The 23131-nt window shown below is 50.8% G+C and overlaps 1 protein-coding gene across 1 annotated transcript; it reads left to right on the forward strand.

Moving 5' to 3' along the window:
- Positions 1 to 18: 18 nt before the first annotated feature.
- TBC1D13 (TBC1 domain family member 13) lies at positions 19 to 14693 on the forward strand. The gene is made up of 6 exons (XM_031654622.1): positions 19 to 447; positions 7064 to 7274; positions 8092 to 8255; positions 10098 to 10258; positions 10493 to 10550; positions 12065 to 14693. The coding sequence occupies exons 2-6, from the start codon at positions 7064 to 7066 to the stop codon at positions 12128 to 12130; spliced, it is 660 nt and encodes a 219-aa protein (XP_031510482.1). The 5' UTR covers positions 19 to 447; the 3' UTR covers positions 12131 to 14693.
- The last annotated feature ends 8438 nt before the right edge of the window (positions 14694 to 23131 follow it).

Consider the following 23131-nt stretch of genomic DNA (forward strand, 5'->3'; position numbering starts at 1 on the left):
TCTCTACTAAAAATACAAAAAATTAGCCGGGCGTGGTGGCGGGTGCCTATAGTCCCAGCTACGCGGGAGGCTGAGGCAGGAGAATGGCGTGAACCCGGGAGGCAGAACTTGCAGTGAGCCGAGATCGCTCCACTGCACTCCAGCCTGGGCAACAGTGAGAGACTCCGTCTCAAAAAAATAAACAATGCTTTTGGGGAGTCTTGGGGTCTCCTGGCAGCAGGGTGCAGATGGGATGGTGAAAACCTCCACCCCGAGTAACAAGATTCTTTCCTGTTCCCTCTTGACAGGAGGTTGTGCCCAGACATTTCCTTCTTCCAGAGGGCCACTGAGTACCCTTGCCTCCTCATCCTGGACCCCCAGAATGAGTTTGAAACCCTTCGTAAGAGAGTGGAACAGACTACACTGAAATCTCAGACGGTGGCCCGGAACCGGAGTGGGGTCACAAATGTGAGTGCCAACCTGGGATCCCCAGGGACTCCCCCAACAGTCTTTTCTTTCCTTTTTCTCTTAAACTCCTGGCCACAAGGTGTCGGGCCATGACCATCTGCTTGATAGTTACTCAGAGCAATCCTGATGCTGCCAGATCCTGGAGCGCTTTCTGAAAGTTGGGTAACAGAGGTTCGCTGTGTCCCAGCTGGGTGTAATAGCTGCTGGGAAGGGCCCTGCGTCACAGTGAGTGAATGAGCCAGGCTTCTAATCTTATAATGGGGTCATTACAAATGTGAGAAAGTGTGATAGGGCTGGGCACAGTGGTTCACGCCTGTAATCCCAGCACTTTGGGAGGCTGAGGCAGGAGGATTGCTTGAGCCCAGGAGTTCAAGACCAGCCTGGGCAACATGGTGAAACCCCGTCTCTACAAAAAATAGAAAAATTAGCTGGGCATGGTGGTGCGTGCCTATAGTCCCAGCTACTCAGGAGGCTGAGGTAGGAGGATGGTTTGAGCCTGGGAGGCAGAGGTTGCAGTGAGCCTGCATCACACCACTGCCCTCCAGCCTGGGTGACAGAGCCCAACCCTGTCTGAAAAAAATAAAAATTAAGAAAACGGCCAGCACAATGGCCCATGCCTGTAATCCCAGCACTCTGGGAGACCAAGGCAGGCAGATCACTTTAGGTCAGGAGTTTGAGACCAGCCTGACCAACCCAGGGATTTAACCCCATCTGTACTGAAAATACAAAAATTTGGCCCTGGCCAGGCATGGTGGCTCATGCCTGTAATCCCAGCACTTTGGGAGGCCGAGGCGGGTGGATCACCTGAGGTCAGGAGTTCGAGACCAGCCCGGCCAACATGGTGAAACCTTGTCTCTACTAAAAATACAAAAATTAGCGGGGCATGGTGGTGGGTGCCTGTAATCCCAGCTACCCGGGAAGCTTAGGCAGTAGAATTGCTTGAACCCGGCAGGTGGAGGTTGCAGTGAGTCTAGATTGCACCACTGCACTCCAGCTTGGGTGACAAAACGAGACCCTGTCTCAAAAAAAAAGAAGAGCGCATTCCAGGTGGAGAGGAGGGCATAGGCCGAAGTGTTCAGCGGGAGAGAGCATGGCGTGTTCCAGAGCAGGGAGGCCAGGGTGGCTAGAAGCAGAGAGTGAAGGAAGAGGTTGGTGCTGGTGAGGCCACGTGGGGCCGTTGTCATGAGGGGTGGGGAGAATCCTTTACAGCACTGTAAGCAGGGCAGTGACGTGATTCACGTCTGCTTGCGTCAGAAATGCTTTAGGCACTGTGGAGATGTAGGAGTGGTGCTAGAGAGGCTACCTGGAAGACCACTGCAGTTGTCTAGGCAAGAGGTGGTGGGGGCAGGGATGCAGCAGAGTTAGATCTGAGAGACTCAGGGGTGGAACTGATAGAACCCCCAACATTTTTTTTTTTTTTTTGAGGCCGAGGTCTTGCTCTGGCCCCAGGCTGGAGTGCAGTGGGCAGCGATCTTAGCTCACTGCAAGCTCCAGCCCCCCTGGGTTCAGCCATTCTCCTGCCTCCCAGCCTCCCGGTAGCTGGGACTACAGGCGCCATACCTAGCCGGCTAATTTTCTTGTATTTTAGTAGAGGCGGGGGTTTCACCGTGTTAGCCAAGGATGGTCTCGATCTCCTGACCTCGTGATCCGCCCGTCTTGGCCTCCCAAAGTGCTGGGATTACAGGCTTGAGCCACTGCGCCCGGCAGAACCCCCAACTTTTAATAGATTCCTGTCACTCTGAGAAACTGCTTGTAGTCAAGCAAGTATATTACCTTATTCCTTAATTTACACCCCCTACTTTGGTATCTGGAATAGTGGCTTGTTGCCCTAAACTTTCACTGTCTTCCTTCAATGGAAAAAGCCTTCTCTATAGCCTCCAACAAGCTAGGGCAGATACTACTGCAAAAGTTTTTCTCCCCTGGAGAATGACTTTGTTTTTTGTTTGTTTGTTTTACTTTTTAAAATAGAGACAGAGTCTTGCTATGTCACCCAGACTGTCTTGAACTCCTGAGCTCAAGCGATCCTCCTATCTGGGCCTCCTAGAGTGCCAGGATAACAGGCGTGAGCCACCACCGCTGGAATGACTTTGTCCAGTCTGGCGGGCGGGGCAGATATTATGGCCAATCCGGGGTTGCAGGTGCCTACGAGAGTTGGGTGTCCAGCAGAACTACTGTGCAGTGCAGATTGCGTGGCGAGATAACCAGGAGGCTGGCTTCGTTGGCGGCACTCTTGACTACTGATTTCCTGACTGAAGGGCAGGGAGGGGACTGGCTCCTGTCATTCCTTTCACTGTAGTAACTGGGTATAAGGAGCACTTACCTAGTTTAACTTTTGGTACTGGTAGCAGAGAACCCACCAGAAACTTCATCTTTAAGCCTGTGGGTTCATGATTGGGCAGTTTGAGTTAAAGTTGACCGTCTGTGTGACTCTGGGCAAGTCATACCAGGTTCACATCCTGGCCTTTGTTTCCTTGACCATCAACTGGGCATAATCATTTCTGCCCTCCCTGAGTTGCCAAGAGGATGAAATGAGGTCATGGCTGTGCAGATTCTTCAAAAGCAGAAAGCCCTGGGCATCCTCAGGAGGCAGCCTGCCCTCAAGCCCTGGACCTTAGGTTTGGGAGTCAGCCAGTTCAGGGTCAAGTCCTGATGCCACCACCTAATGTTAGACATTTAAGGAGCAGTCTGACATTTCTGAGCCTCAGTTTCCTCATCTTGAAAATAATGTTGAGAGAATATTTTAGATTGTTCAGTGGATTAAATGGAGGAATACCCATATAGCACTGTCTGCCGCATAAAAAGCTCTTGGTAAATGTGACTGATGTGTGTCTCTGTGTGAACATCCCTGCATGTGTATGCATACATATGTATGTATATGTTATGGGAGAGAGAGTTTAATGTCTCTCCAGGACCCTACGCTTCCAGGATGGCTTCATCCACTGTCACTGCATGGATTCTCTCAGATGGGTCACTCACCTCTGGGGCTTCCGACCGATCAGGTCTAGGGCAGGGCCCAGGCACGTGAATCTTTACAAAGTTCCCAAGGGATCCTAACAGGCAGCTGGTGTTGGGGACCCGGGCTCATTGCATGAGTCTTCAGTAGGGATCATCGTCTCTTTATCTTCAACCTTTTTTTGAGTGATACAAAGGCTCTTTTAAGCCCGGGACAGATTACGGTAACACAGGTCTTGGCTCTGGCGCCCTCCGCCTCCTGGAACAACAGACAATACCTTAGCCTCCTGAACAGCTGGGATAGCATTTGCGTGCCACCACACACCTGGCTAATTTTTTTGTTGTTGTTTGTTTGTTTTGTTTTTCTTTTCTTTTTTTTTTTTTTTTTTTTTTGAGATGTAGTCTCAGCTCTGTGTGAGCTGGAGTGCAGTGGCGGGATCTCAGCTCACTGCAAGCTCCGCCTCCCAGGTTTCACGCCATTCTCCTGCCTCAGCCTCCCGAGCAGCTGGGACTTCTGGCTCCGCCACCTACGCCCTGGCTAGTTTTTTGTATTTTAGTAGAGCCCAGGGGTTTCACCGTGTTAATAGGATGGATGCAAATCTCCTGGCCTCATGATCCTTCCTTCGGCCTCCCAAAGTGCTGGGATTACAGGCTTGAGCCACGGCGCCTGAAGCCTGTTTGGTTTTGGTTTTTTGTTTTTTTTTTGAGGCCGGTCTGTCGCCAGGCTGGAGTGCAGTGGTGATCTCAGCTCACTGCAAGCTCCGCCTCCCGGGTTTCACGCCATTCTCCTGCCTCAGCCTCCCAAGTTGCACAGGATTATAAGTACGCCATCTCACATGGCTAGTTTTTGTATTTTCAGTAGAGACGGGGTTTCACCGTGTTCGCCAGGATGGTCTCGATCTCCTGACCTCGTGATCCACCCGTCTCGGCCTCCCAAAGTGCTGGGATTACAGGCTTGAGCCACCACGCCCGGCCTGTTTTTTTTTTAAGAAGGAGTCTTGCTCTGTCGCCCAGGCTGGAGTGTAGTGGCGCGATCTTGGCTCACTGTAAGCTCCACCTCCCGGGTTCATGCCATTCTCCAGCCTCAGCCTCCCAAGTAGCTGGGACTACAGGCGCCCACCACCATGCCTGGCTAATTTTTTATGTATTTTTTAGTAGAGATGGGGTTTCACCGTGTTAGCCAGGATGGTCTTGATCCCTTGACCTTGTGATCCGCCTGCCTTGGCCTCCCAAAGTGCTGGGATTACAGGCATGAGCCACCGCGCCTGGCCTAATTTTTGTATTTTTAGTAGAGATTTTTGGCCAGAGTGGTCTCGAACTCCTGACCTCAAGTGATCCTCCCACCTTAGTTTCCCAAAGTGCTGGGATTACAGGTGTGAGCCACTGTGTCCGGCCTCCAGCCTTTTCTTATGAAAATTTTCAGACATTCCGGAAAGTTGAAAGGAGAGTACACTGGATAATTATCTGTATATTTTCCATCTAAATGCAACAGTTGTTAACATTTTTCACATTACTTTATTCGTGTGTGTATTATATATAGAAAAAGAGTAAGTTGCAGATGTCTGACCTTTTACCACCAAGCACTTCAGCAGGATCTCCTGAGAATAAGGGCATTCATTGTCAGCCAGGCGCGGTGGCTCACACCTGTAATCCCAGCACTTTGGGAGGCCAAGGCAGGCGGATCACCTGAGGTCAGGAGTTCGAGATCAGCCTGACCAACATGGCAGAACCCCCCTCTCTACTTTAAAAAAAAAAAAAAAAAAAAGCCGGATGTGGTGGTGGTCACCTGTAATCCCAGCTGCTTGGGAGGCTGAGATGGGAGAATAGTTTGAACCCAGGAGGCAGAGTTGCAGTGAGCCGAGATCACTCCATTGCACTCTAGCCTGGGTGACAGAGCAAGACTCCATGTCAAAAAAAGAAGAAGGGCATTCTCCTACTTACCAGTACCACATCTGGGAAGATTAACCATGAGTCCATAATATCACCCATGAACGACTGAGATGTCCTCAGTTGTGCCAGTGGTATCTTTGGAGATTCTCTTTCTTTGGTCTCTTGATTTGGACTAGGCCTCTCCTCCCCAACCCCATCACCTTAACAGCTGACTTTTTGAAAAGTCTTGGCCAGGCCCGGGCATGGTGGCTCACGCCTGTAATCCCAGCACTTTGGGTGGATCACGAGGTCAGGAGTTCAAGACCATCCTGGCCAACATGGTGAAACCCCATCTCTACTGAAAATATAAAAAATTAGCTGAGCGTGGTGGCAGGTGCCTGTCATCCCAGCTACTCGGCAGGCTGAAGCAGGAGAATCACTTCAACCCGGGAGGTGGAGGTTGCAGTGAGCCGAGATCGCACCACTGCACTCCAGCCTGGGCGACAGAGCAAGACTCTGTCTGGGGGGAAGAAAAAAGAAAGAAAAGTCTTGGCCAGTTGTCTGTTTTTGACATATTTAAAGTTTTTGGTATTTTTTTGGTTTTGTTTTTTGAGACAGAGTTTCACTCTTATTGCCCAGGCTGGAGTGCAATGGTGCAATGTCGGCTCACCACAACCTCTGCTTCCTGGGGTCAAGCGCTTCTCCTGCCTCAGCCTCTCGAGTAGCTGGGATTACAGGCATGTGCCACCATGCCTGGCTAATTTTTTTGTATTTTTAATAGAGACACGATTTCTCCGTGTTGGTCAGGCTGATCTCGAACTCCTGACCTCAGGTGATCCGCCCGCCTCGGCCTCCCAAAGTGCTGGGATTACAGGCATGAACCACCATGCCTGGCCCTAAAGTTTTTGTTTTAAATTGAAGTGTAACTTACGTGCAATGACGTGTACAATTAGAAAATGTTTTTCTTGTGTGTGTACCTGTGTAAGTGCCAGTCAGTCAAGATAAAGAACATGTCCACATCCAGAAAGGTCCTGCATGCCCCTTTCCAGTTAGTACTTCTCACTGCTCTGACTTTTACCACCATAAGTTAGGTTTTAGGACCGTTGTTGTATTGTAGAATGTGCCATGTTCTAGGTTTGTCTCCTTGTTTCCTTATGGTGGTGTTTGACTTGTTCCTCTGCGCCAACGTATGTCCCATATGCTAGCTAGGTCCAGGCTTAACAGTAAACATTGACATTTCTGGCAAGAACACATTGTCCTCCTTCACATTGTCCTTTTTTTTTTTTTTTTTTTTTTTGGTGAGATAGTGTCTTGCTGTCACCCAGGTTGGAGTACAGCGGTGTGATCATAGCTCACTGCAGCTTCAGCCTTCTGGGCTCAAGTGATCCTCTTGCCCTAGCCTCCCAAGTAACTGGAAACACAGGTGCATGCCATCATACCCGGCTAATATTTACATTTTTTTTATAGAGACGGGATCTCCCTATGTTGTCCAGGCTGGTCTCGAACTCTTAGGCTCCAGTGATCCTCCTGCCTTGGCCTCCAAAAGTGCTGGGATTACAGGCTTGAGCTATTGTGGCCGGCCCATGTTGTCTCTTTTTGTTTTTGTTTTTTTCTCCTGAGACAGGGTCTTGCTCTGTCACCCAGGCTGGAATGCAATGGTATAATCACAGCTCACTGCAGCCCCAGCCACTGGGGCTCAACTCTCACCTCAGCCTCCCAAAGTGCTGGGATTGCAGGCATGAGCCACCCACCCTGGCATTGTCTTTCTTGATGGGGTCCTCCTTTTCTCCTCCAGATGAGCTCCCCACAAAAGAACTCTGCGCCATCATCCCTAAATGAATACGAAGTGCTGCCCAATGGTTGTGAGGCCCACTGGGAGGTGGTGGAGCGGATCCTGTTCATCTATGCCAAGCTCAACCCTGGCATCGCTTACGTGCAAGGCATGAATGAAATCGTGGGGCCCCTCTACTACACCTTTGCCACCGACCCCAACAGTGAGTGGAAAGGTAAGAAGGCTCTTGGTGCTCACATCAGTCTTTGCTGGCCCGTGCCAGGCTGTGCAGCTCACTTTCCCTCTCGGGCCTCTGTTCTCCCTCTGCCAGTTGAGGAGTTGGCCTGGATCATCTCTGAGATCCTTTGCAGCTGTGATCTTCTAGAATGTTGGATGTTTACTGATCTCTTGATATTTGTAATTTAATTTCTGGTAGAGAAGGTAGATATATAGGAAGCCGAATTAGAAGATTTAAATAATAATTTTTTTTTTTTTTTTTTTTGAGACAGAGTCTCTCACTCAGTCGCCCAGGCTGGAGTGCAGTGGCGCGATCTCGGCTCACTGCAAGCTCCGCCTCCCGGGTTCACACCATTCTCCTGCCTCAGCCTCCGAAGTAGCTGGGACTACAGGCGCCCGCCACCACGCCCAGCTAATTTTTTGCATTTTTAGTAGAGACGGGGTTTCACCGTGTTAGCCAGGATGGTCTCGATCTCCTGACCTCGTGATCCGCCCGCCTCAGCCTCCCAAAGTGCTGGGATTACAGGCGTGAGCCACCGCGCCCGGCCAGAAGATTTAAATAATAATTTTTAAATTGTCATCAGGAGAGTATGTAATAAATTGCTAAGTGAATGTACAGTGTTGCCAGACGTGAGAAGAAAGAGGCGATGTCTTTAACCTGGGGGTGGAGGGGATCAAGGACAGAGGAAGGACTGAGCCCCACCACGAGGACGGGGCAACTCAGTGGGGCTCAGAGCGGGGCAGATGTCTGGTAGGTAAGAGGTGGGATGGGCCTGGAGTGCGCCACTTCTGCCCCCATCCTGCGTCTCTCCCAGAGCACGCCGAGGCAGACACCTTTTTCTGCTTCACTAACCTCATGGCCGAGATCCGGGACAACTTCATCAAGAGCCTAGATGACTCGCAGTGTGGCATCACCTACAAGATGGAGAAGGTTTACTCCACCTTGAAGGATAAGGACGTGGAGCTCTACCTGAAACTGGTGAGGACCCCAGGAACAGAGGGATGGAAAGGGACAGGAGGCAGAGAGTTGCTGCGCCATCCCAGCCCAGGGCAAGGTCTGGCGGTCGGACGTGGCGGCTGCTGCTGCTGCCCGGGACACTGACCCATGTGCTGAGGCAGCTGATGGCCAGAGCCCAGCAAGCTGGGAGGGAAAAGGAAAGTTGAGAATGGTGCCCACTGTGTGCCAGGCATACTGCAGGGCATTTATTATGAACTTAATTGGTTAAGCTATTAGTAGTCTTCTGAGGTAAGTGTTAACTTCATTTTTTAAAATTAATATAATTTAAAAAATTGTACTGGCATTCCGTGTTTATTTCATAAAACAAAAGGAATTTATTTACATATAAACAAAAAGTTTCATGAAAAATAAAATACATATCTAAGCATATCTTTTTTTTTTGAGACGGAGTCTCGCTCTGTCACCCAGGCTGGATTGCAGTGGCGCGATCTCCACTCACTGCAAGCTCTGCCTCATGGGTTCACGCCATTCTCCTGCCTCAGCCTCCCAAGTAGCTGGAACTATAGGCACCCGCCACTGCGCCCAGCTAATTTTTTGCGTTTTTAGTAGAGACAGGGTTTCACTGTTTTAGCCAGGATGGTCTTGATCTCCTGACCTCGTGATCCACCCACCTTGACCTCCCAAAGTATTGGGATTACAGGCATGAGCCACCACGCCCAGCCCTTTTTTGTCTTTTGTTTTGAGACGGACTCTCACTCTGTCAGAGGGCAGATTGGAGTGCAATGGTGCAATCTCGGCTCACTGCAACCTCCACCTCCCAGGTTCAAACAATTCTCGTGCCTCAGCCTCCCTAATAGCTGGGATTACAGACATGCGTTACCATGCCCGGCTCGTTTTTGTATTTTTAGTAGAGATGGGATTTCGCCATGTTGGCCAGGCTGGTCTCGAACTCCTGACCTCAAGTGATCCGCCTACCTTGGTCTCCCAAAATGCTGGTATTACAGGTGTGAGCCACTGTGCCTGGCTGGCCAGGAATAATCATCTCTTTTTAAACAAGGGTTGAGTGTGATGGCTCACAGTTGTAATCCTAGCACTTTGGGAGACTGAGGCAGGAGGATCGCTTGAACCCAGAGGTTGAGACCATCCTGAGCAACATAGTGAAGCTTTGTCTCTACAAAAAATTTAAAAACTAATTAGCCAGGCATAGTGGCACAGGCCTGTAGTCTCAACTACTCAGGAGGCCAAGGGAGGAGCTCTCAAGGTCAAGGTTACAGTGAGCCTTGATTGTACAACTGCACTTCATCCTAGGCAATATAGCGAGACCTCATCTCTGGGGGAAAAAAAAAAGGAAGTATGCTTTTGCTGTTTTGTAGCACGCTTTTTCAGTTAATATTCACTGTGGCTGACCAGAAGGCTCGTCTGTAGTGGGAATAATTGCCTGTGGAATTGTTCTGTGGATCAAATGAGTGAGAGGACATAGTTAATATGCTGAGCATAGCCCAGGCTTATAGTAAGTGCCCTGTGATGGTCACTCAGCACATCCACAAACCCAAGGCTATCATCTGCAAAGTGTGTGAAGAGTTTGAGCCATCATTTATAAATCTGGAGAGCTTATTACATAAAGGTTTGGGTTTCCAGCTTCTCTTAAAAAAATAGGAAGATCTGAGGATGTTGGCTGGCAGCAAACAGGCTCTGCCCCTTTTCCAAGCAAGGCTATCTGGAAGCCTGGTGCCAGCCCTGGTGCTCACACCTGGCATGCTGGGCCCTGCTGTTCTGAATTCACTTCTGACCCACTGCGTGGTGCTCCATGGCCAGCAGCCAACATGGAGTCCCGCTTCCCACCCCCCCACGCTGTCTCCCCAGCAAGAGCAGAACATCAAACCCCAGTTCTTCGCCTTCCGCTGGCTGACACTGCTGCTGTCCCAGGAGTTCTTGCTGCCTGATGTCATCCGCATCTGGGACTCCCTCTTCGCCGATGACAACCGCTTTGACTTCCTCCTCCTCGTCTGCTGCGCCATGCTCATGTGAGTGCGGGCATGAGCTGGCATCAGCTCACCAGGGCGGTCCTTGGAGAAGCCAGACGGGAGGACCCTCCGCCCTGAAGGGTGGGCAGGGCTGCTCTCTCATGGCTGGAGTGGGCTTCTGGAGTCCTTGGGACGGCGCCAAACCAAACTCGAGGTGGGTAGGGAGGGAGTAGTGGGCAGGGCCTGTGCTCAGAGTATCCCAGGTCCCAGCGCTTTTGCTGCTGCTTTTCATAGGCTGATCCGGGAGCAGTTGCTGGAAGGGGACTTCACTGTGAACATGCGGCTGCTGCAGGTAATGGGAGTTGGGGGCAGGCCCAGCCACTGCCATGAGGCCGGCACTTGCCAGGCACCCGCCCACGCCAGCCACTGTGACAGACTGGGCAGGGGCAGTGGAGCGTAGCAGGGATTAGAGTCCACACCCCTGAGGCAGATCTGGTTTGGATCTGGGTTTGAATCCTGGTTCTGCCATTGACCTGGAATGTTGGGTGGCCTTGAGCAAGTGACCTGGCCTTCAAACTGTGTATTCTACATAGGTGTTCACACCCGGGACACCGCAGGTGCCCACAATGTGGCTGCGCTTGCTGGTGGCCATGCTCAGGCCAGGGGAAGGAGGTTGGGGTGTAGAGATTAAGAACATGGGCTCACTGGACGCGGTGGCTCATGCCTATAATCCCAGCACTTTGGGAGACTGGGGTGGGTGGATCACCTGAGGTCAGGAGTTCGAGACCAGCCTGGCCAACATGGCGAAACCCCGTCTCTCTACTAAAAATACAAAAATTAGCTGGGCGTGGTGGCGGGCACCTGTAATTTCCAGCTACTTGGGAGGCTGAGGTAGGAGAATCGCTTTAACCCGAGAGGTGGAGGTTGCAATGAGCCGAGATCACGCCACTGCACTGCAGCCTGGGTGACAGAGCAAGACTCTGTCTCCAAAAAAAAAGATGGGCTCAAGGGCCTACAGCTTTAGGTCCACAGTTTTGCTCTGCTGTGCTCATCACGTGACCCAAGCCAAGTTACAGCATCTCTGGGTCTCAGCTTCTTCACCAGCACCTGGCCTTAGTGTGGGTTTGGTTTGTTGTTGTTGTTGTTGTTTTTTTTTTTGAGACGTAGTCTCGCTGTGTTGTCTAGGCTGGAGTGGCGCAATCTCAGCTTACTGCAACCTCCACCTCCTGGGTTCAAGCGATTCTCCTGCCTCAGCCTCCTGAGTAGCTGGGATTACAGGCATGCGTCACCAAGCCCGCCTAGTTTTTTTTGTACTTTTTAGTAGTGATGGGGTTTCTCCACATTGGTCAGGCTGGTCTCAAACACCCAACCTCAGGTGATCCACCCGCCTCGGCCTCCCAAAGTGCTGGGATTACAAGCGTGAGCCACTGTGCCCAGCCTAGAGTTGGTTTTCCATAACTTCATGGACTAGATCTGGAAAATGAGCAGAATCACAGTAGCCACTCACAGCACTGTTGGGACTTCGAGCTGATGCTCAGACACTGGCCCAGTGCCACTGACTCCACATAAGGGAGCTCGAGTTCAGTGGCAGTAGTGGGAGAGCTGAGGCAGCACGGTCTGGTCCTGAGGAAAGGGCCGCGAGAGCCTGGGAGTGGTTGTGTGTGGATCGGTTGAGTTGGTGCTGCATGGTGTAGCGTCAGCTGCATGCAGGGCTCTGGGGATTGGGGAGTGTGGGATGCCTGGTATTCCATGCTCCTGCCCCTGAGGCCCAGGATCCAGCATGGCAACGGGTCCCAGCAGGGAGGGTGTCAGTGTGGCAGGGGTGAGGTAGCTTCAGAGGCAACTGTTGGCCTTTCCTGTGCCCAGGACTACCCCATCACAGATGTCTGCCAGATCCTGCAGAAAGCCAAGGAACTCCAAGACTCAAAGTAACCCGGCGGCAAGAGGCTCATGTTTGGGAGAGAAGCCACCCGACCCTGTGCCCTGGCTCACGGGACTCACAGAAACCTGTAGGAACCCAGCCTGAGGGGAAACCGCAGGGTTGGCCCGAGTCCCAGGCGGTGCCCGCTGGGGACACACTGTGCTGTGCTCCTTCTTCTGCCACCACGCCCAGCTCCCCGCCTGCCCTGCACCCTGCCCTCTTTGCCCAGGATACTGAGCAGGGCTGAAGCTCGGGAAGTTGTCCTTCCCGGGCCAGGGCCATTTCCGGCACTGGGAGGCTCCCAGCGGCCCCTCCCTGCCTCGGCTCTGCTGCCCCAGCCTGGGTTCCTGCTTCTGGTCTTTTCCTGGGCTCTGGTCAGGGGAGGTGCTTGGCCAATGGGCCAGAAACCGCTTCTGAGTGGGGCACTTCGGCTGCTCCACAGGGAAGGCAACACTGAAAGCAGAGGCCTGCCATCTCTCTCACCCACAGATGTCTGTAGTCGGTTGGTGTGGACGTGGGCCCAAGTCCCCAGGCGTCTCCTCCCCGCGTATGTGTGTGTGAGGGGGTGAGGGTCTCTCAGGCCTCCAGGTCTCCCAGCCCCTCCTTCTCTGTCTCTACCTCTCTGCCTGTCTCCTTCCGCCTCCTTCCCAGAGTGGGACTATGTCTTGCTCCATGTTTCCTCTGTCCATTACTCTCCCTGCCCTTCTCTGTTGGGGTGCCTTATCCTGAGCCGCCTCCTCTCCCTGCTTCCCTCTGCTCCCCTGAACCTGGGAGACAGATGAGAAGACTGGCTCAGCAAGGCCCCTGGAGGTCAAGCTTGGCCTTTGCCTCCTGTTCCCATCCCCCAGCCCCAGGCTCCTGGGTCCCCCCGACTGCGAGGGAGCCCTCCGTGCCTCACTTAGAGGGTTCTGAACCCGTTCCCTACACAGAAATCTTGGAAACCAAATGCTGCTGAGTAAGGACGAAGCTTTGAGCTTCCTGCCCCTGTGCTCTGCCCGGGGAGGGAGAAGGAAGAGGGGGAGCTGGTTTTTCTGGAGGTTCTCCCAGAGGCCCTCCTGTCCCAAAAGAAAAGGACCTTGATTCTGAGCCCAGGGTCGGAACCTGTTGCTTCAGAAGAGTTGTCATTTCCTCGGCTTCCAGGTCCCAACCCAGGGTGGGTGAGTCCCACAAAGGACAAGTGGGGCCTGAGGAAGCTTCTCTGGGGCCGGGGGTAGCTGTGCTTAAAGGCCCTGGGTCCTGCCAGTACCAGGAGGGCTATGTCTGTGCCTCTGTGTATCCCTCCACCCTCTGCGGACTGAGGGAGGTGCAGGGCCTTCTCTGACCCCTGCCTGAGCTGTTCCCAGGGCTGGGGCAGGTATACCCTGAGCAGGGGCAGCTGGCCGCTCCCAGTTCTCACCAAGTCACCTCCCTCCTTGTACAAGGTTTGCGTCCAGAAGCTAGGTGCCATAGTGAGTACCCTTGTCCTCCAGACTGGCTGGCAGGAGTCAGGCCCCAGCAGCCCTCCTGCCCCCAAAGCCTTCCGAGTCTGGTGGGCAGGACTTCTCGCTGCCCTCCCAAGCCTGGCTGTGGGCCAGAAACGGCTTCCCCAGGGGGCTCTTCTACCAGGCTTTTCCTTGGATGCCACCTGGATTTCTGCACCTGCGCAGTATTTGGGAGACTTTGACTATTTATTCAGACTCCTGGCTATGTATTGCACATTGGTGAGTGCTCTGGGGATGAGGCGTGGGTGTAGGAAGGTAGAAAGGAGTTGGAGACAAGATCCTCTTCATTTTCCAAGATCAAAGTCAGCCTCTTCTCCCCATGCTTCTAGGACCTGCCTGATTTTCCAGCAGGTCCTGGCTGGGTGGGCTCTGAGTTCTGTACTGGAATTGAGTGTAAAGGTGGGAAGAGAACTGGGCTGACTCCAGGACCTCCAGGATGAGGCAGAGACATGATGCTTCCTGCCGGCCTGGGCCACCCTCTCTCCAGTACTTGTCAGCTGGTGGTTCAGCCCCTTCTCCAACCCCTTCACAACCTTGGGCCACTGCCTGGGACCCAGCAGACACTGCCCAGGACTCCTAGTGCACTCACTCTTGTCTGCGCCCGCCTTCCTCCTGGGACCACACTACTTCACTGCCCAGGACTCCTAATGCACTCGCTCTTGTCTGCGCCCGCCTTGCTCCTGGGACCACACTACTTGAATCACCGTCTGATTTGCTTCGCTGGCAGAGTTGGGTCAAGTGCCCTCTCCTTGGCCTTGAGATGAAGGTCAAGAGCACAGAGACCAGGCCTTGGTTAGGCTGAGCTCCCAGCAGGATACCGCCTGCAGAAAGGACCTGCCCTGACAGTGACCCTTCCCCAGATTCTCAAGCAGATGCCCAAGGGAGGTTCCCACAGAACCAGAGTGCCTGAGGCTTCCTGCTTGAGAACCTGCCCCCTGGATCTTGGACACTTACAGATTGAGCTGTATGAATTCAGCGGGTCTCACTCCAGAGGGTCAGAACGTTTGCTGTAGTTTTTTATCTGTTTTGTTCCTTGAGTCAGTGCTGTTGATGACGAGTTGTCCTGAATAAATCATGTGTTCTTTGCAATGGGCATTGGTGCTGTGATGAGCTGAAACTTTGGAGACCTCAGAACAGGGAAAAATGTTTGAACAGGGATGGAGTTCAGAGTCTCTTAGAGTGGCCCTTCTTAAAAAAGGTCCAGGAAATCCTTCTGGGAAGTGCCTGTTCGATTCTTCCAGTTCAGCCTCAGCAGTCTGCAGCTAGGGGAGGAGGGAATGATACTGGGGAAGGAGGTTCTGCATACATGATTACTTTTATTTTTTAGATTTAAAAAAACTTAGACCATCCCATTATATGTGGAAAAAGCATTTGACAAAATCCAACAGCTTTTCCTTATTTTTTATTTTATTTTATTTTGTTTTGAGACGGGGTCTTGCTGTGTTGCCCAGGCCAGAGTGCAATGGCATGATCTCCATTCACTGCAACCTCTGCCACCTGGGTTCAAGCGATTCTCCTTCCGCAGCTTCCCAAATAGTTGGGATTACAGGCGCCCGCCACCATGCCAGGCTAATTTGTATTTTTAGTAGAGATGGGGTTTCACCATGTTGGCCAGGCTGGTCTCGAACTCCTGACCTCAGGCGATCCACCTGCCTCAGCCTCCCAAAGTGCTGGGATCACAGGCGTAAGCCACCGCGCCTGGCTGGGAACAAATTTTTTTGTTTTGTTTTGTTTTGTTTTTGAGAACGGAGTCTCGCTCTGTCACCTAGGCTGGAGTGCAGTGGCCAGATCTCAGCTCACTGCAAGCTCCACCTCGCGGGTTCACGCCATTCTCCTGCCTCAGCCTCCCGAGTAGCTGGGACTACAGGCGCCCACCACCTCGCCCAGCTAGTTTTCTGTATTTTTTAGTAGAGACGGGGTTTTACCATGTTAGCCAGGATGGTCTCGATCTCCTGACCTCGTGATCTGCCCGTCTCGGCCTCCCAAAGTGCTGGGATTACAGGCTTGAGCCACCGCGCCCGGCTTTTTTTTTTTTTTTTTTAAGATGGCATCTCACTGTGTCACCCAGGCTGGAATTCGCCTACCGGGTTCAAACAATTCTCCCACCTCAGCCTCCCAAGTAGCTGGGATTACAAGTGTGTGCCACCTCGCCTGGCTAATTTTTGTATTTTTAGTAGAGACAGGATTTTGCCATGTTGGACAGGCTGGTCTCCAACTCCTGGCCTGCCTTAGCTACCCAAAATGCTGGGATTACAGGCATGACACACCGTTCCCGGCCGTCAGTTATTTTTTAGATTAAAAAAATTTAGGCCGGGCATGGTGGCTCACACCTATAATCCCAGCACTCTGGGAGGCCGAGGCTGGTGGATTATTTGAGAGCAGGAGTTTGAGACCAGCCTGGCCAACATGGTAAAACCCCGTCTCTACTAAAAATACAAAAATTAGCCGGGTATGGTGCCACATGCCTGTAATCCCAGCTACTCGGGAGGCTGAGGCAGAAGAAGCGCTTGAGCTTGGGAGGCAGAGGTTGCGGTGAGGCAAGATTGCACCACAGCACTCGTTTGGGTGACAGAGTGAGACCCTCAAAAAAACAAACAAAAAAGTATCATCCCATTATCTGTAGAAAAAGCATTTGACCAAATTCAACATCTTTGTTTTTTTTTTTGAGACGGAGTCTTGCTGTGTCGCCCAGGCTGCAGTGCAGTGGCCGATCTCAGCTCACTGCAAGCTCCGCCTCCCGGGTTCACGCCATTCTCCTGCCTCAGCCTCCCGAGTAGCTGGGACTACAGGCGCCCGCCACCTTGCCCGGCTAGTTTTTTGTATTTTTTTAGTAGAGACGGGGTTTCACCATGTTAGCCAGGATGGTCTCGATCTCCTGACCTCGTGATCCGCCCGTCTCGGCCTCCCAAAGTGCTGGGATTACAGGCTTGAGCCACCTCGCCCGGCCCAAATTCAACATCTTTTCATGATAAAAACTCAAATTAAGCAAACAAGGAATGTACTTCAACATAATATGGCATAACATATAACAGTAACAACTATCTATGGTATGGCCACAACTCAAGGGGGAGAAGTTTTTCCTTTAAGATGAGGAACAAGGCCGGGCGCGGTGGCTCACGCCTGTAATCCTAGGACTTTGGGAGGCCGAGGTGGGCGGATCACGAGGTCAGGAGATCGAGAACATCCTGGCTAGCACGGTGAAACCCTGTCTCTACTAAAAATACAAAAAAATTAGCTGGGCTTGGTGGTGGGCGCCTGTAGTCCCAGCTACTCAGGAGGCTGAAGCAGGAGAATGGTGTGAGCCCAGGAGGCGGAGCTTGCAGTGAGCTGAGATCTGGCCACTGCACTCCAGCCTGGGCGACAGCGCGAGACTCTGTCTCAAAAAAAAAAAAAAAGTCCGGAACAAGATGAGGATGCCCACTCTCTACTGTCATTCAACATAGTACTGGAAGTACTAGCCAGACCAGTTAAGCAAGAGAAAGAAAAAGCATCCAAATAGGAAAGGAAGAAGAAAAATAGTCTCTGTTTGCCAGCAACATGATCTTGTATTAGAAAAAACCCTAAAGACTCCACCAAAAAGCTGTTAGAACTAAAGTGGTAAGAAACAAAATCAACAAACAAAAATAAGTAGCATTTCTGTACACTTAACAAACTATCTGAAAAATCAAGAAAAAAGCAGAAATTAAAAGTCAGAAAAAAAAAAGAAATAGAGAAAATCTCATTTACTGTAAGTACTTCCTCAAAAAAAATATTTAGGGCCAGGTGCAGTGGCTCTTGCCTGTAATCCCAGCACTTTGGGAGGCGGAGGTGGGCGGATCATGAGGTCAAGAGATCGAGACCAATCTGACCAACATGGTGAAGCCCCATCTCTACTAAAAATACAAAAATTAGCTGGGCGTGGTGGCGCATGCCTGTAATCCCAGCTACTTGGGAGGCTGAGGCAGGAGAATCACTTGAACCTGGGAGGCTGAAGTTTCGGTGAGCCAAAATCATGCCATTGCACTCCAGCCTGGGCAACAAGAGTGAAACTCCTATTCAAAAGAAAAAACAAAAAGGTTTAGTAACCAGAACAGCATGATACTGGTGTAAAATAGACACACTGACCAAAGGAACAGAACAGAGGAGCCCAGAAATGAACCCAGGCATTTGGGGGTGAATTGATTATCTTTTTTTTTTTTTTTTGAAACAGGTTCTTACTCTGTCACTGAGGCTGGAGTGCAGTGGCACGATGATGGCTCACTGCAGCCTTGAATTCCCAGGCTCTGGTGATCCTCCCTCAGCCTCTGGAGTAGCTGGGACCACAGGCACACATCACCACGCCCAGCTAGGTTTTTATATTTTGTAGAGACAGGGTATCTTTGCATTGCCCAGACTGGTCTCAGAACTCCTGGGCTCAAACAATCCTCCTGCCTTGGCCGCCCAGTGTTGGGATTATAGGCACGAGCCACTGTGCCATGCTGTGTTTGTGGGGTTGTTGTTGTTGTTGTTTGAGTTGTTGTTTTTGAGACAGCCTCTCCCTGTGTCGCCCAGGCTTGATGCAGTGGTGCCATCTTGGCTCACTACAACCTCTGCCTCCCGGGTTCAAGTGATTCTCCTGCCTCAGTCTCCCAAGTAGCTGGGACTACAGACTTAACGCCACCATGCCTGGCTAATTTTTATTTATTTATTTATTTTTGAGACGGAGTTTCACTCTTGTTGCCCTAGCTAGAGTACAATGTCGTGATCTCGGCTCACTATAACCTCTGGCTCCTGGGTTCAAGCAATTCTCCTGCCTCAGCCTCCAGAGTAGTTGGGATTAGAGGCACATGGCACCACCCCCGGCTGATTTTTTAGGTTTTTGTTTGTTTGTTTGTTTTTAATAGAAACAGGGTTTTACCATGTTAGCCAGGTTGGTCTTGAACTCCTGACCTCAGGTGATCCACCCTCCTCGGCCTCCCAAAGTGTTGGGATTACCGGCATGAGCCACCACACCCAGATTTTTTTTTTTTTTTTTTTTTTGAGACAGAGTTTTACTCTTGTTGCCAGGCTGGAGTACAATGGCGCGACCTTGGCTCATCGCAACATCCACCTCCCAGGGTCAAGCGATTCTCCTGCCTCAGCCTCCCGAGTAGCTGGGATTATAGGTGCCCGCCACCACACCCAGATAATTCTTTTTGGAATTTTAGCAGAGATGAGGGTTTCACCATGTTGACCAAGTAGGTCTTGAACTTCTGACCTCAGGTGATCCGCCCACCTCAGCCTCCCAAAGTGCTGGGATTACAGGCATGAGCCACCGCGCCCAGCTGTATTTGTGTTTTAAGCTAATGGTTACTACAAAAGAGTCCAAAAGTTTTAAAAAATTAAAACATTTGTAGGCCAGGCACGGTGGCTCATGCCTGTAATCCCAGCACTTTGGGAGGCTGAGGCAGGCGGATCAGGAGGTCAGGAGATCAAGACCATCCTGGCCAACATGGTGAAACCCCATCTCTACTAAAAATACAAAAGTTAGCTGGGTGCGTGGTGACATGTGCCTATAATCCCAGTTACTAGGGAGGCTGAGGCAGGAGAATCACTTGAACCCGGGAGGCGGAGATTTCAGTGATCAGAGATGGCGCCACTGTACTTCAGCTTGGTGACAGAGCAAGACTCCGTCTCAAAAAATATATATGTATAAAATAAATAAATAAAAATACAAAAATTCGCTGGGCGTGGTGGCAGGCACCTGTAATCCTAGCTACTTGGGAGACTGAGGCAGGAGAATTGCTTGAACCTGAGAGGCGGAGGTTGCAGTGAGCCGAGATTGTGCCACTGCACTCTGGCCTGGGCAACAGAGTGAGACTGTCTCAAATAAATACATAAATAAAAATCTGTAAAGTAAAAATTTACAGTAAGCCAAGGTTTATTATTGAAGAAAGAAGTATTTCAAATAAATTTAGTGTAGCCTAAATATACAGGGTTGATAAAGTCTACAGTCGCGTACAGTAGACTTTGTCCTGTGCCTTGACATTCACTCCTCAGCGACCCACGCAGAGCAACTTCGTGTCCCAGAAGTTCCATTCATGGTAAGTGCTTTATACAGATAGGTGTACCATTCTTTATTTTGTTATCATTACTTTTTTTTTTTTTTTTGAGACAAGAGTCTCACTCTGTCACCCACGCTGGAGTGCAGCGACACTACCTCGGCTCACGGCAACCTCTGCCTCCTGGGTTCAAGCAATTCTCCTGCCTCAGCCTCCCCGGTAGCTGAGATTACAAGTTCATGCCAACACGCCCGGCTAATTTTTTGTATTTTTAGTGTACACAGTGTTTCACTATGTTGGCCAGGCTGGTCTTGAACTCCTGACATCATGATCTGCCTGCCTTGGCCTCCCAAAGTGCTTGGATTACAGGTGTGAGCCCCTGAGCCTGGCCTACTTTTTCTTTTTTTTTTTTTTTTTTGAGATGGAGTCTCACTCTGTCACCCAGGCTGGAGTGCAGTGGCATGATCTCAGCTCACTGCAACCTCAGCCTCCGGGTACAAGGAATTCTCATGCCTCAGCATCCCAGAGTAGCTGGGATTACATATCTTTACATGATGCATGATTGTATTTGTAAACCATACATCTGATAAGGGGTTAACATCTAAGATATATAAGGACTTAAAACATCTCCATAGCGGCTGGGTGTGGTGGCTCATGCCTGTAATTCCAGCAGTTTGGGAGGCTGAGGTGGGTGGATCACCTGAGGTCAGGAGTTTAAGACCAGCCTGGCCAATATGGTGAAATCCGGTCTCTAATAAAAATACAAAAATATTAGCCAGGAATGGTGGTGGGCACCTGTAATCCCAGCTACCTGGGAGGCTGAGGCAGAAGAATCGCTTGAAGCCGGAAGGTGGAGGTTGCAGTGAGCCGAGATCGTGCCACTGCACTACAGCCTGGGTGACAGAGCAGGACTCCGTCTAAACAAAAACAAAAACAAACAAAAATCTCAATAGCAAGAAAACAATGTGATTTAAACAACGGGCAAAGGACCTGAATAGATATTTCTCAAAAGAAGACATACAGCACTTTGGACGGCTGAGGCAGGCGAATTTTGAGGTCAAGAGATCAAGACCAGCCTGGCCAACATGGTGAAACCCCATCTCTACTAAAAATACAAAAATTAGCTGGGCGTGGTGGCGTGTGCTTGAACCCAGGAGGCGGATGTTGCAGTGAGCCGAGATCGAGCCAAAGCACTCCAGCCTGGTGACAGAGCCAGACTCTGTCTCAAAAAAAAAAAAAAAAAGAGACATAAGACATACAAATGTCCGGCAACGATCTGAAAAAATGCTGAACAATGCATGGATCATCTGGGAAATGCAAATTAAAACCAAAATGAGATACCACCTCACACCTGTCAGAATGGCTTATAAAAAAGAGACAAGGGCCGGGCGCGGTGGCTCAAGCCTGTAATCCCAGCACTTTGGGAGGCCGAGACGGGCGGATCACGAGGTCAGGAGATTGAGACCATCCTCGCTAACACGCTGAAACCCCGTCTCTACTAAAAAATACAAAAACACTAGCCAGGCGAGGTGGTGGGCCCCTGTAGTCCCAGCTACTTGGGAGGCTGAGGCAGGAGAATGGCGTAAACCCAGGAGGCGGAGCTTGCAGTGAGCTGAGATCGTGCCACTGCACTCTAGCCTGGGCCACAGAGCGAGACTCCGTCTCAAAAAAAAAAAAAAAAAAAAGAGACAAGGCTGGGTGCAGTGGCTAACGCCTGTAATCCCAGCACTTTGGGAGGACGAGGCAGGCAGCTCACAAGGTCAGGAGTTAAGACCAGTCTGACCAACATAGTGAAACCCCATCTCTACTAAAAATACAAAAAATTAGCCAGGTGTGGTGGTATGCACCTGTAATCCCAGCTACTCGGGAGGCTAAGGCAGGAGAATCGTGTGAACCTGGGAGGGGGAGGTTGCAGTGAGCCAAGATTGTGCCATTGCACTCCAGCCCAGGGGACAGTGTGAGATTCAGCCTCAAAAAACAAAAAACAAAAACAAAAAAACCCACCAGATTTGTGACATGGAAGAACCTAGAGGACGTTACGGTAGATGAAATAAGCCAGGCACAGAAAGACAAACACGACATGATTTCACTTATATTTGGAATCTAAAACAACTCATAGAAGTGGAGAGTAGAATGATGGTACCAGAGTCTGGGGATTGGTGGGAGTTGGGGCGGTGGGGAATGGGGAAATGTTGGTCATAGGGTACAGTTTCAGCTAGACAGGAGGAATTATTTTTTTTTTTAATTTGAGATGGGGGTCTTGCTATGTTGCCCAGGCTGATCTTGAACTCCTTTGTTCAAGCAATACTCCTACCTTGTCCTCCAAAAGGGCTATGATTACAGGCCTGAGCCACCACACCCAACCCAGGAATTTTTTTTTAGAACTACAGCATGGTATGGCGGGGCACGGTGGCTCACGCCTGTAATCCCAGCAGTTTGGGAGGCCGAGGTGGGCGGATCATCTGAGGTCAGGAGTTTGAGACCAGCCTGACCAACATGAAGAAACCCCATCTCTACTAAAAATACAAAAAATTAGCCGGGGATGGTGGTGCATGCCTGTAATCCCAGCTACCCAGGAGGCTGAGGCGGGAGAATCACTTGAACCCGGGAGGTGGAGGTTGTGGTGAGCCGAGATCACGCCATTGCACTCCAGCCTGGGAAACAAGAGCAAAACTCTGTCTCAAAAAAAAACCAAAACAAACAAACAAAAACACTGCAGTATGGTCACTATAATTAATGTATATTTCAAAATTCAAAATTGCTAAAAGTAGTATGGTGATACACCATAGCCCATTTACTCAGGAGGCCCACAGATCACTTGATCCCAGGTCAAGAACAGCCTGGACAACAAAGCAAGACCCCATCCCATGTGTTTTTTTTGAAGCAGAGTCTCATTCTGTTGCCCAGGCTGGAGTGCAGTGGCATGATCTCAGCTCACTGCAATCTCCGCCTCCCAGGTTCAAATGACTCTCCTGCCTTAGCCCCCAGTAGGTGGGATTACAGGCATGCTCCACCATGCCCAGCTAATGTTTGTATTTTTAGTAGAGACAGGGTTTCGCCATGTTGGCCAGGCTGGTCTCAAACTCCTGACTTCAGGAGGGCATAGTGGCTCATGTCTGTAACTTTGGGAGGCCAAGGCATGAGGATCACTGGAGGCCAGGAGTTCAAGACCAGCCTGGACACCATAGCAAGACCCCATCGCTACAAAAAATTTAAAAATTAGCCAGGCATCATTATATGTGTCTGTGGTCCTAACTACTCGGGAGGCTGAGGCAGGAAGATGGCTTGAGCTCAGGAGGTCAAGGCTGCAGTGAACTGTGATCTTGCCACTGCACCCCCTGTGGGTGACAGCACAAGACCTTATTTTCCTTAAAGGAAAAAAAAAAAATGCTAAGAGTGGCTGGGTGAGGTGGCTCATGCCTATAATCCCAGCACTTTGGGAGGCCGAGGCGGGTGGATCACGAGGTCAGGAGTTCGAGATCGTTCTCTACTAAAAATACAAAATTAGTTGGGTGTGGTGGCACACGCCTGT

Source organism: Papio anubis, chromosome 13 (assembly GCF_008728515.1).
Source record: "Papio anubis isolate 15944 chromosome 13, Panubis1.0, whole genome shotgun sequence".
NCBI lineage: Eukaryota > Metazoa > Chordata > Mammalia > Primates > Cercopithecidae > Papio > Papio anubis.

What these genes read in the sequence shown, in the direction of transcription:
- TBC1D13 (XM_031654622.1), top strand. Translation starts at nt 7,064, where the DNA reads ATGAGCTCCCCACAAAAGAACTCTGCGCCATCATCCCTAAATGAATAC. An exon ending in GTCTGCTGCGCCATGCTCAT is followed by an intron (nt 10,259 to 10,492) that starts GTGAGTGCGGGC and finishes TGCTTTTCATAG; the next exon opens with GCTGATCCGGGAGCAGTTGC. An exon ending in TGAACATGCGGCTGCTGCAG is followed by an intron (nt 10,551 to 12,064) that starts GTAATGGGAGTT and finishes TCCTGTGCCCAG; the next exon opens with GACTACCCCATCACAGATGT.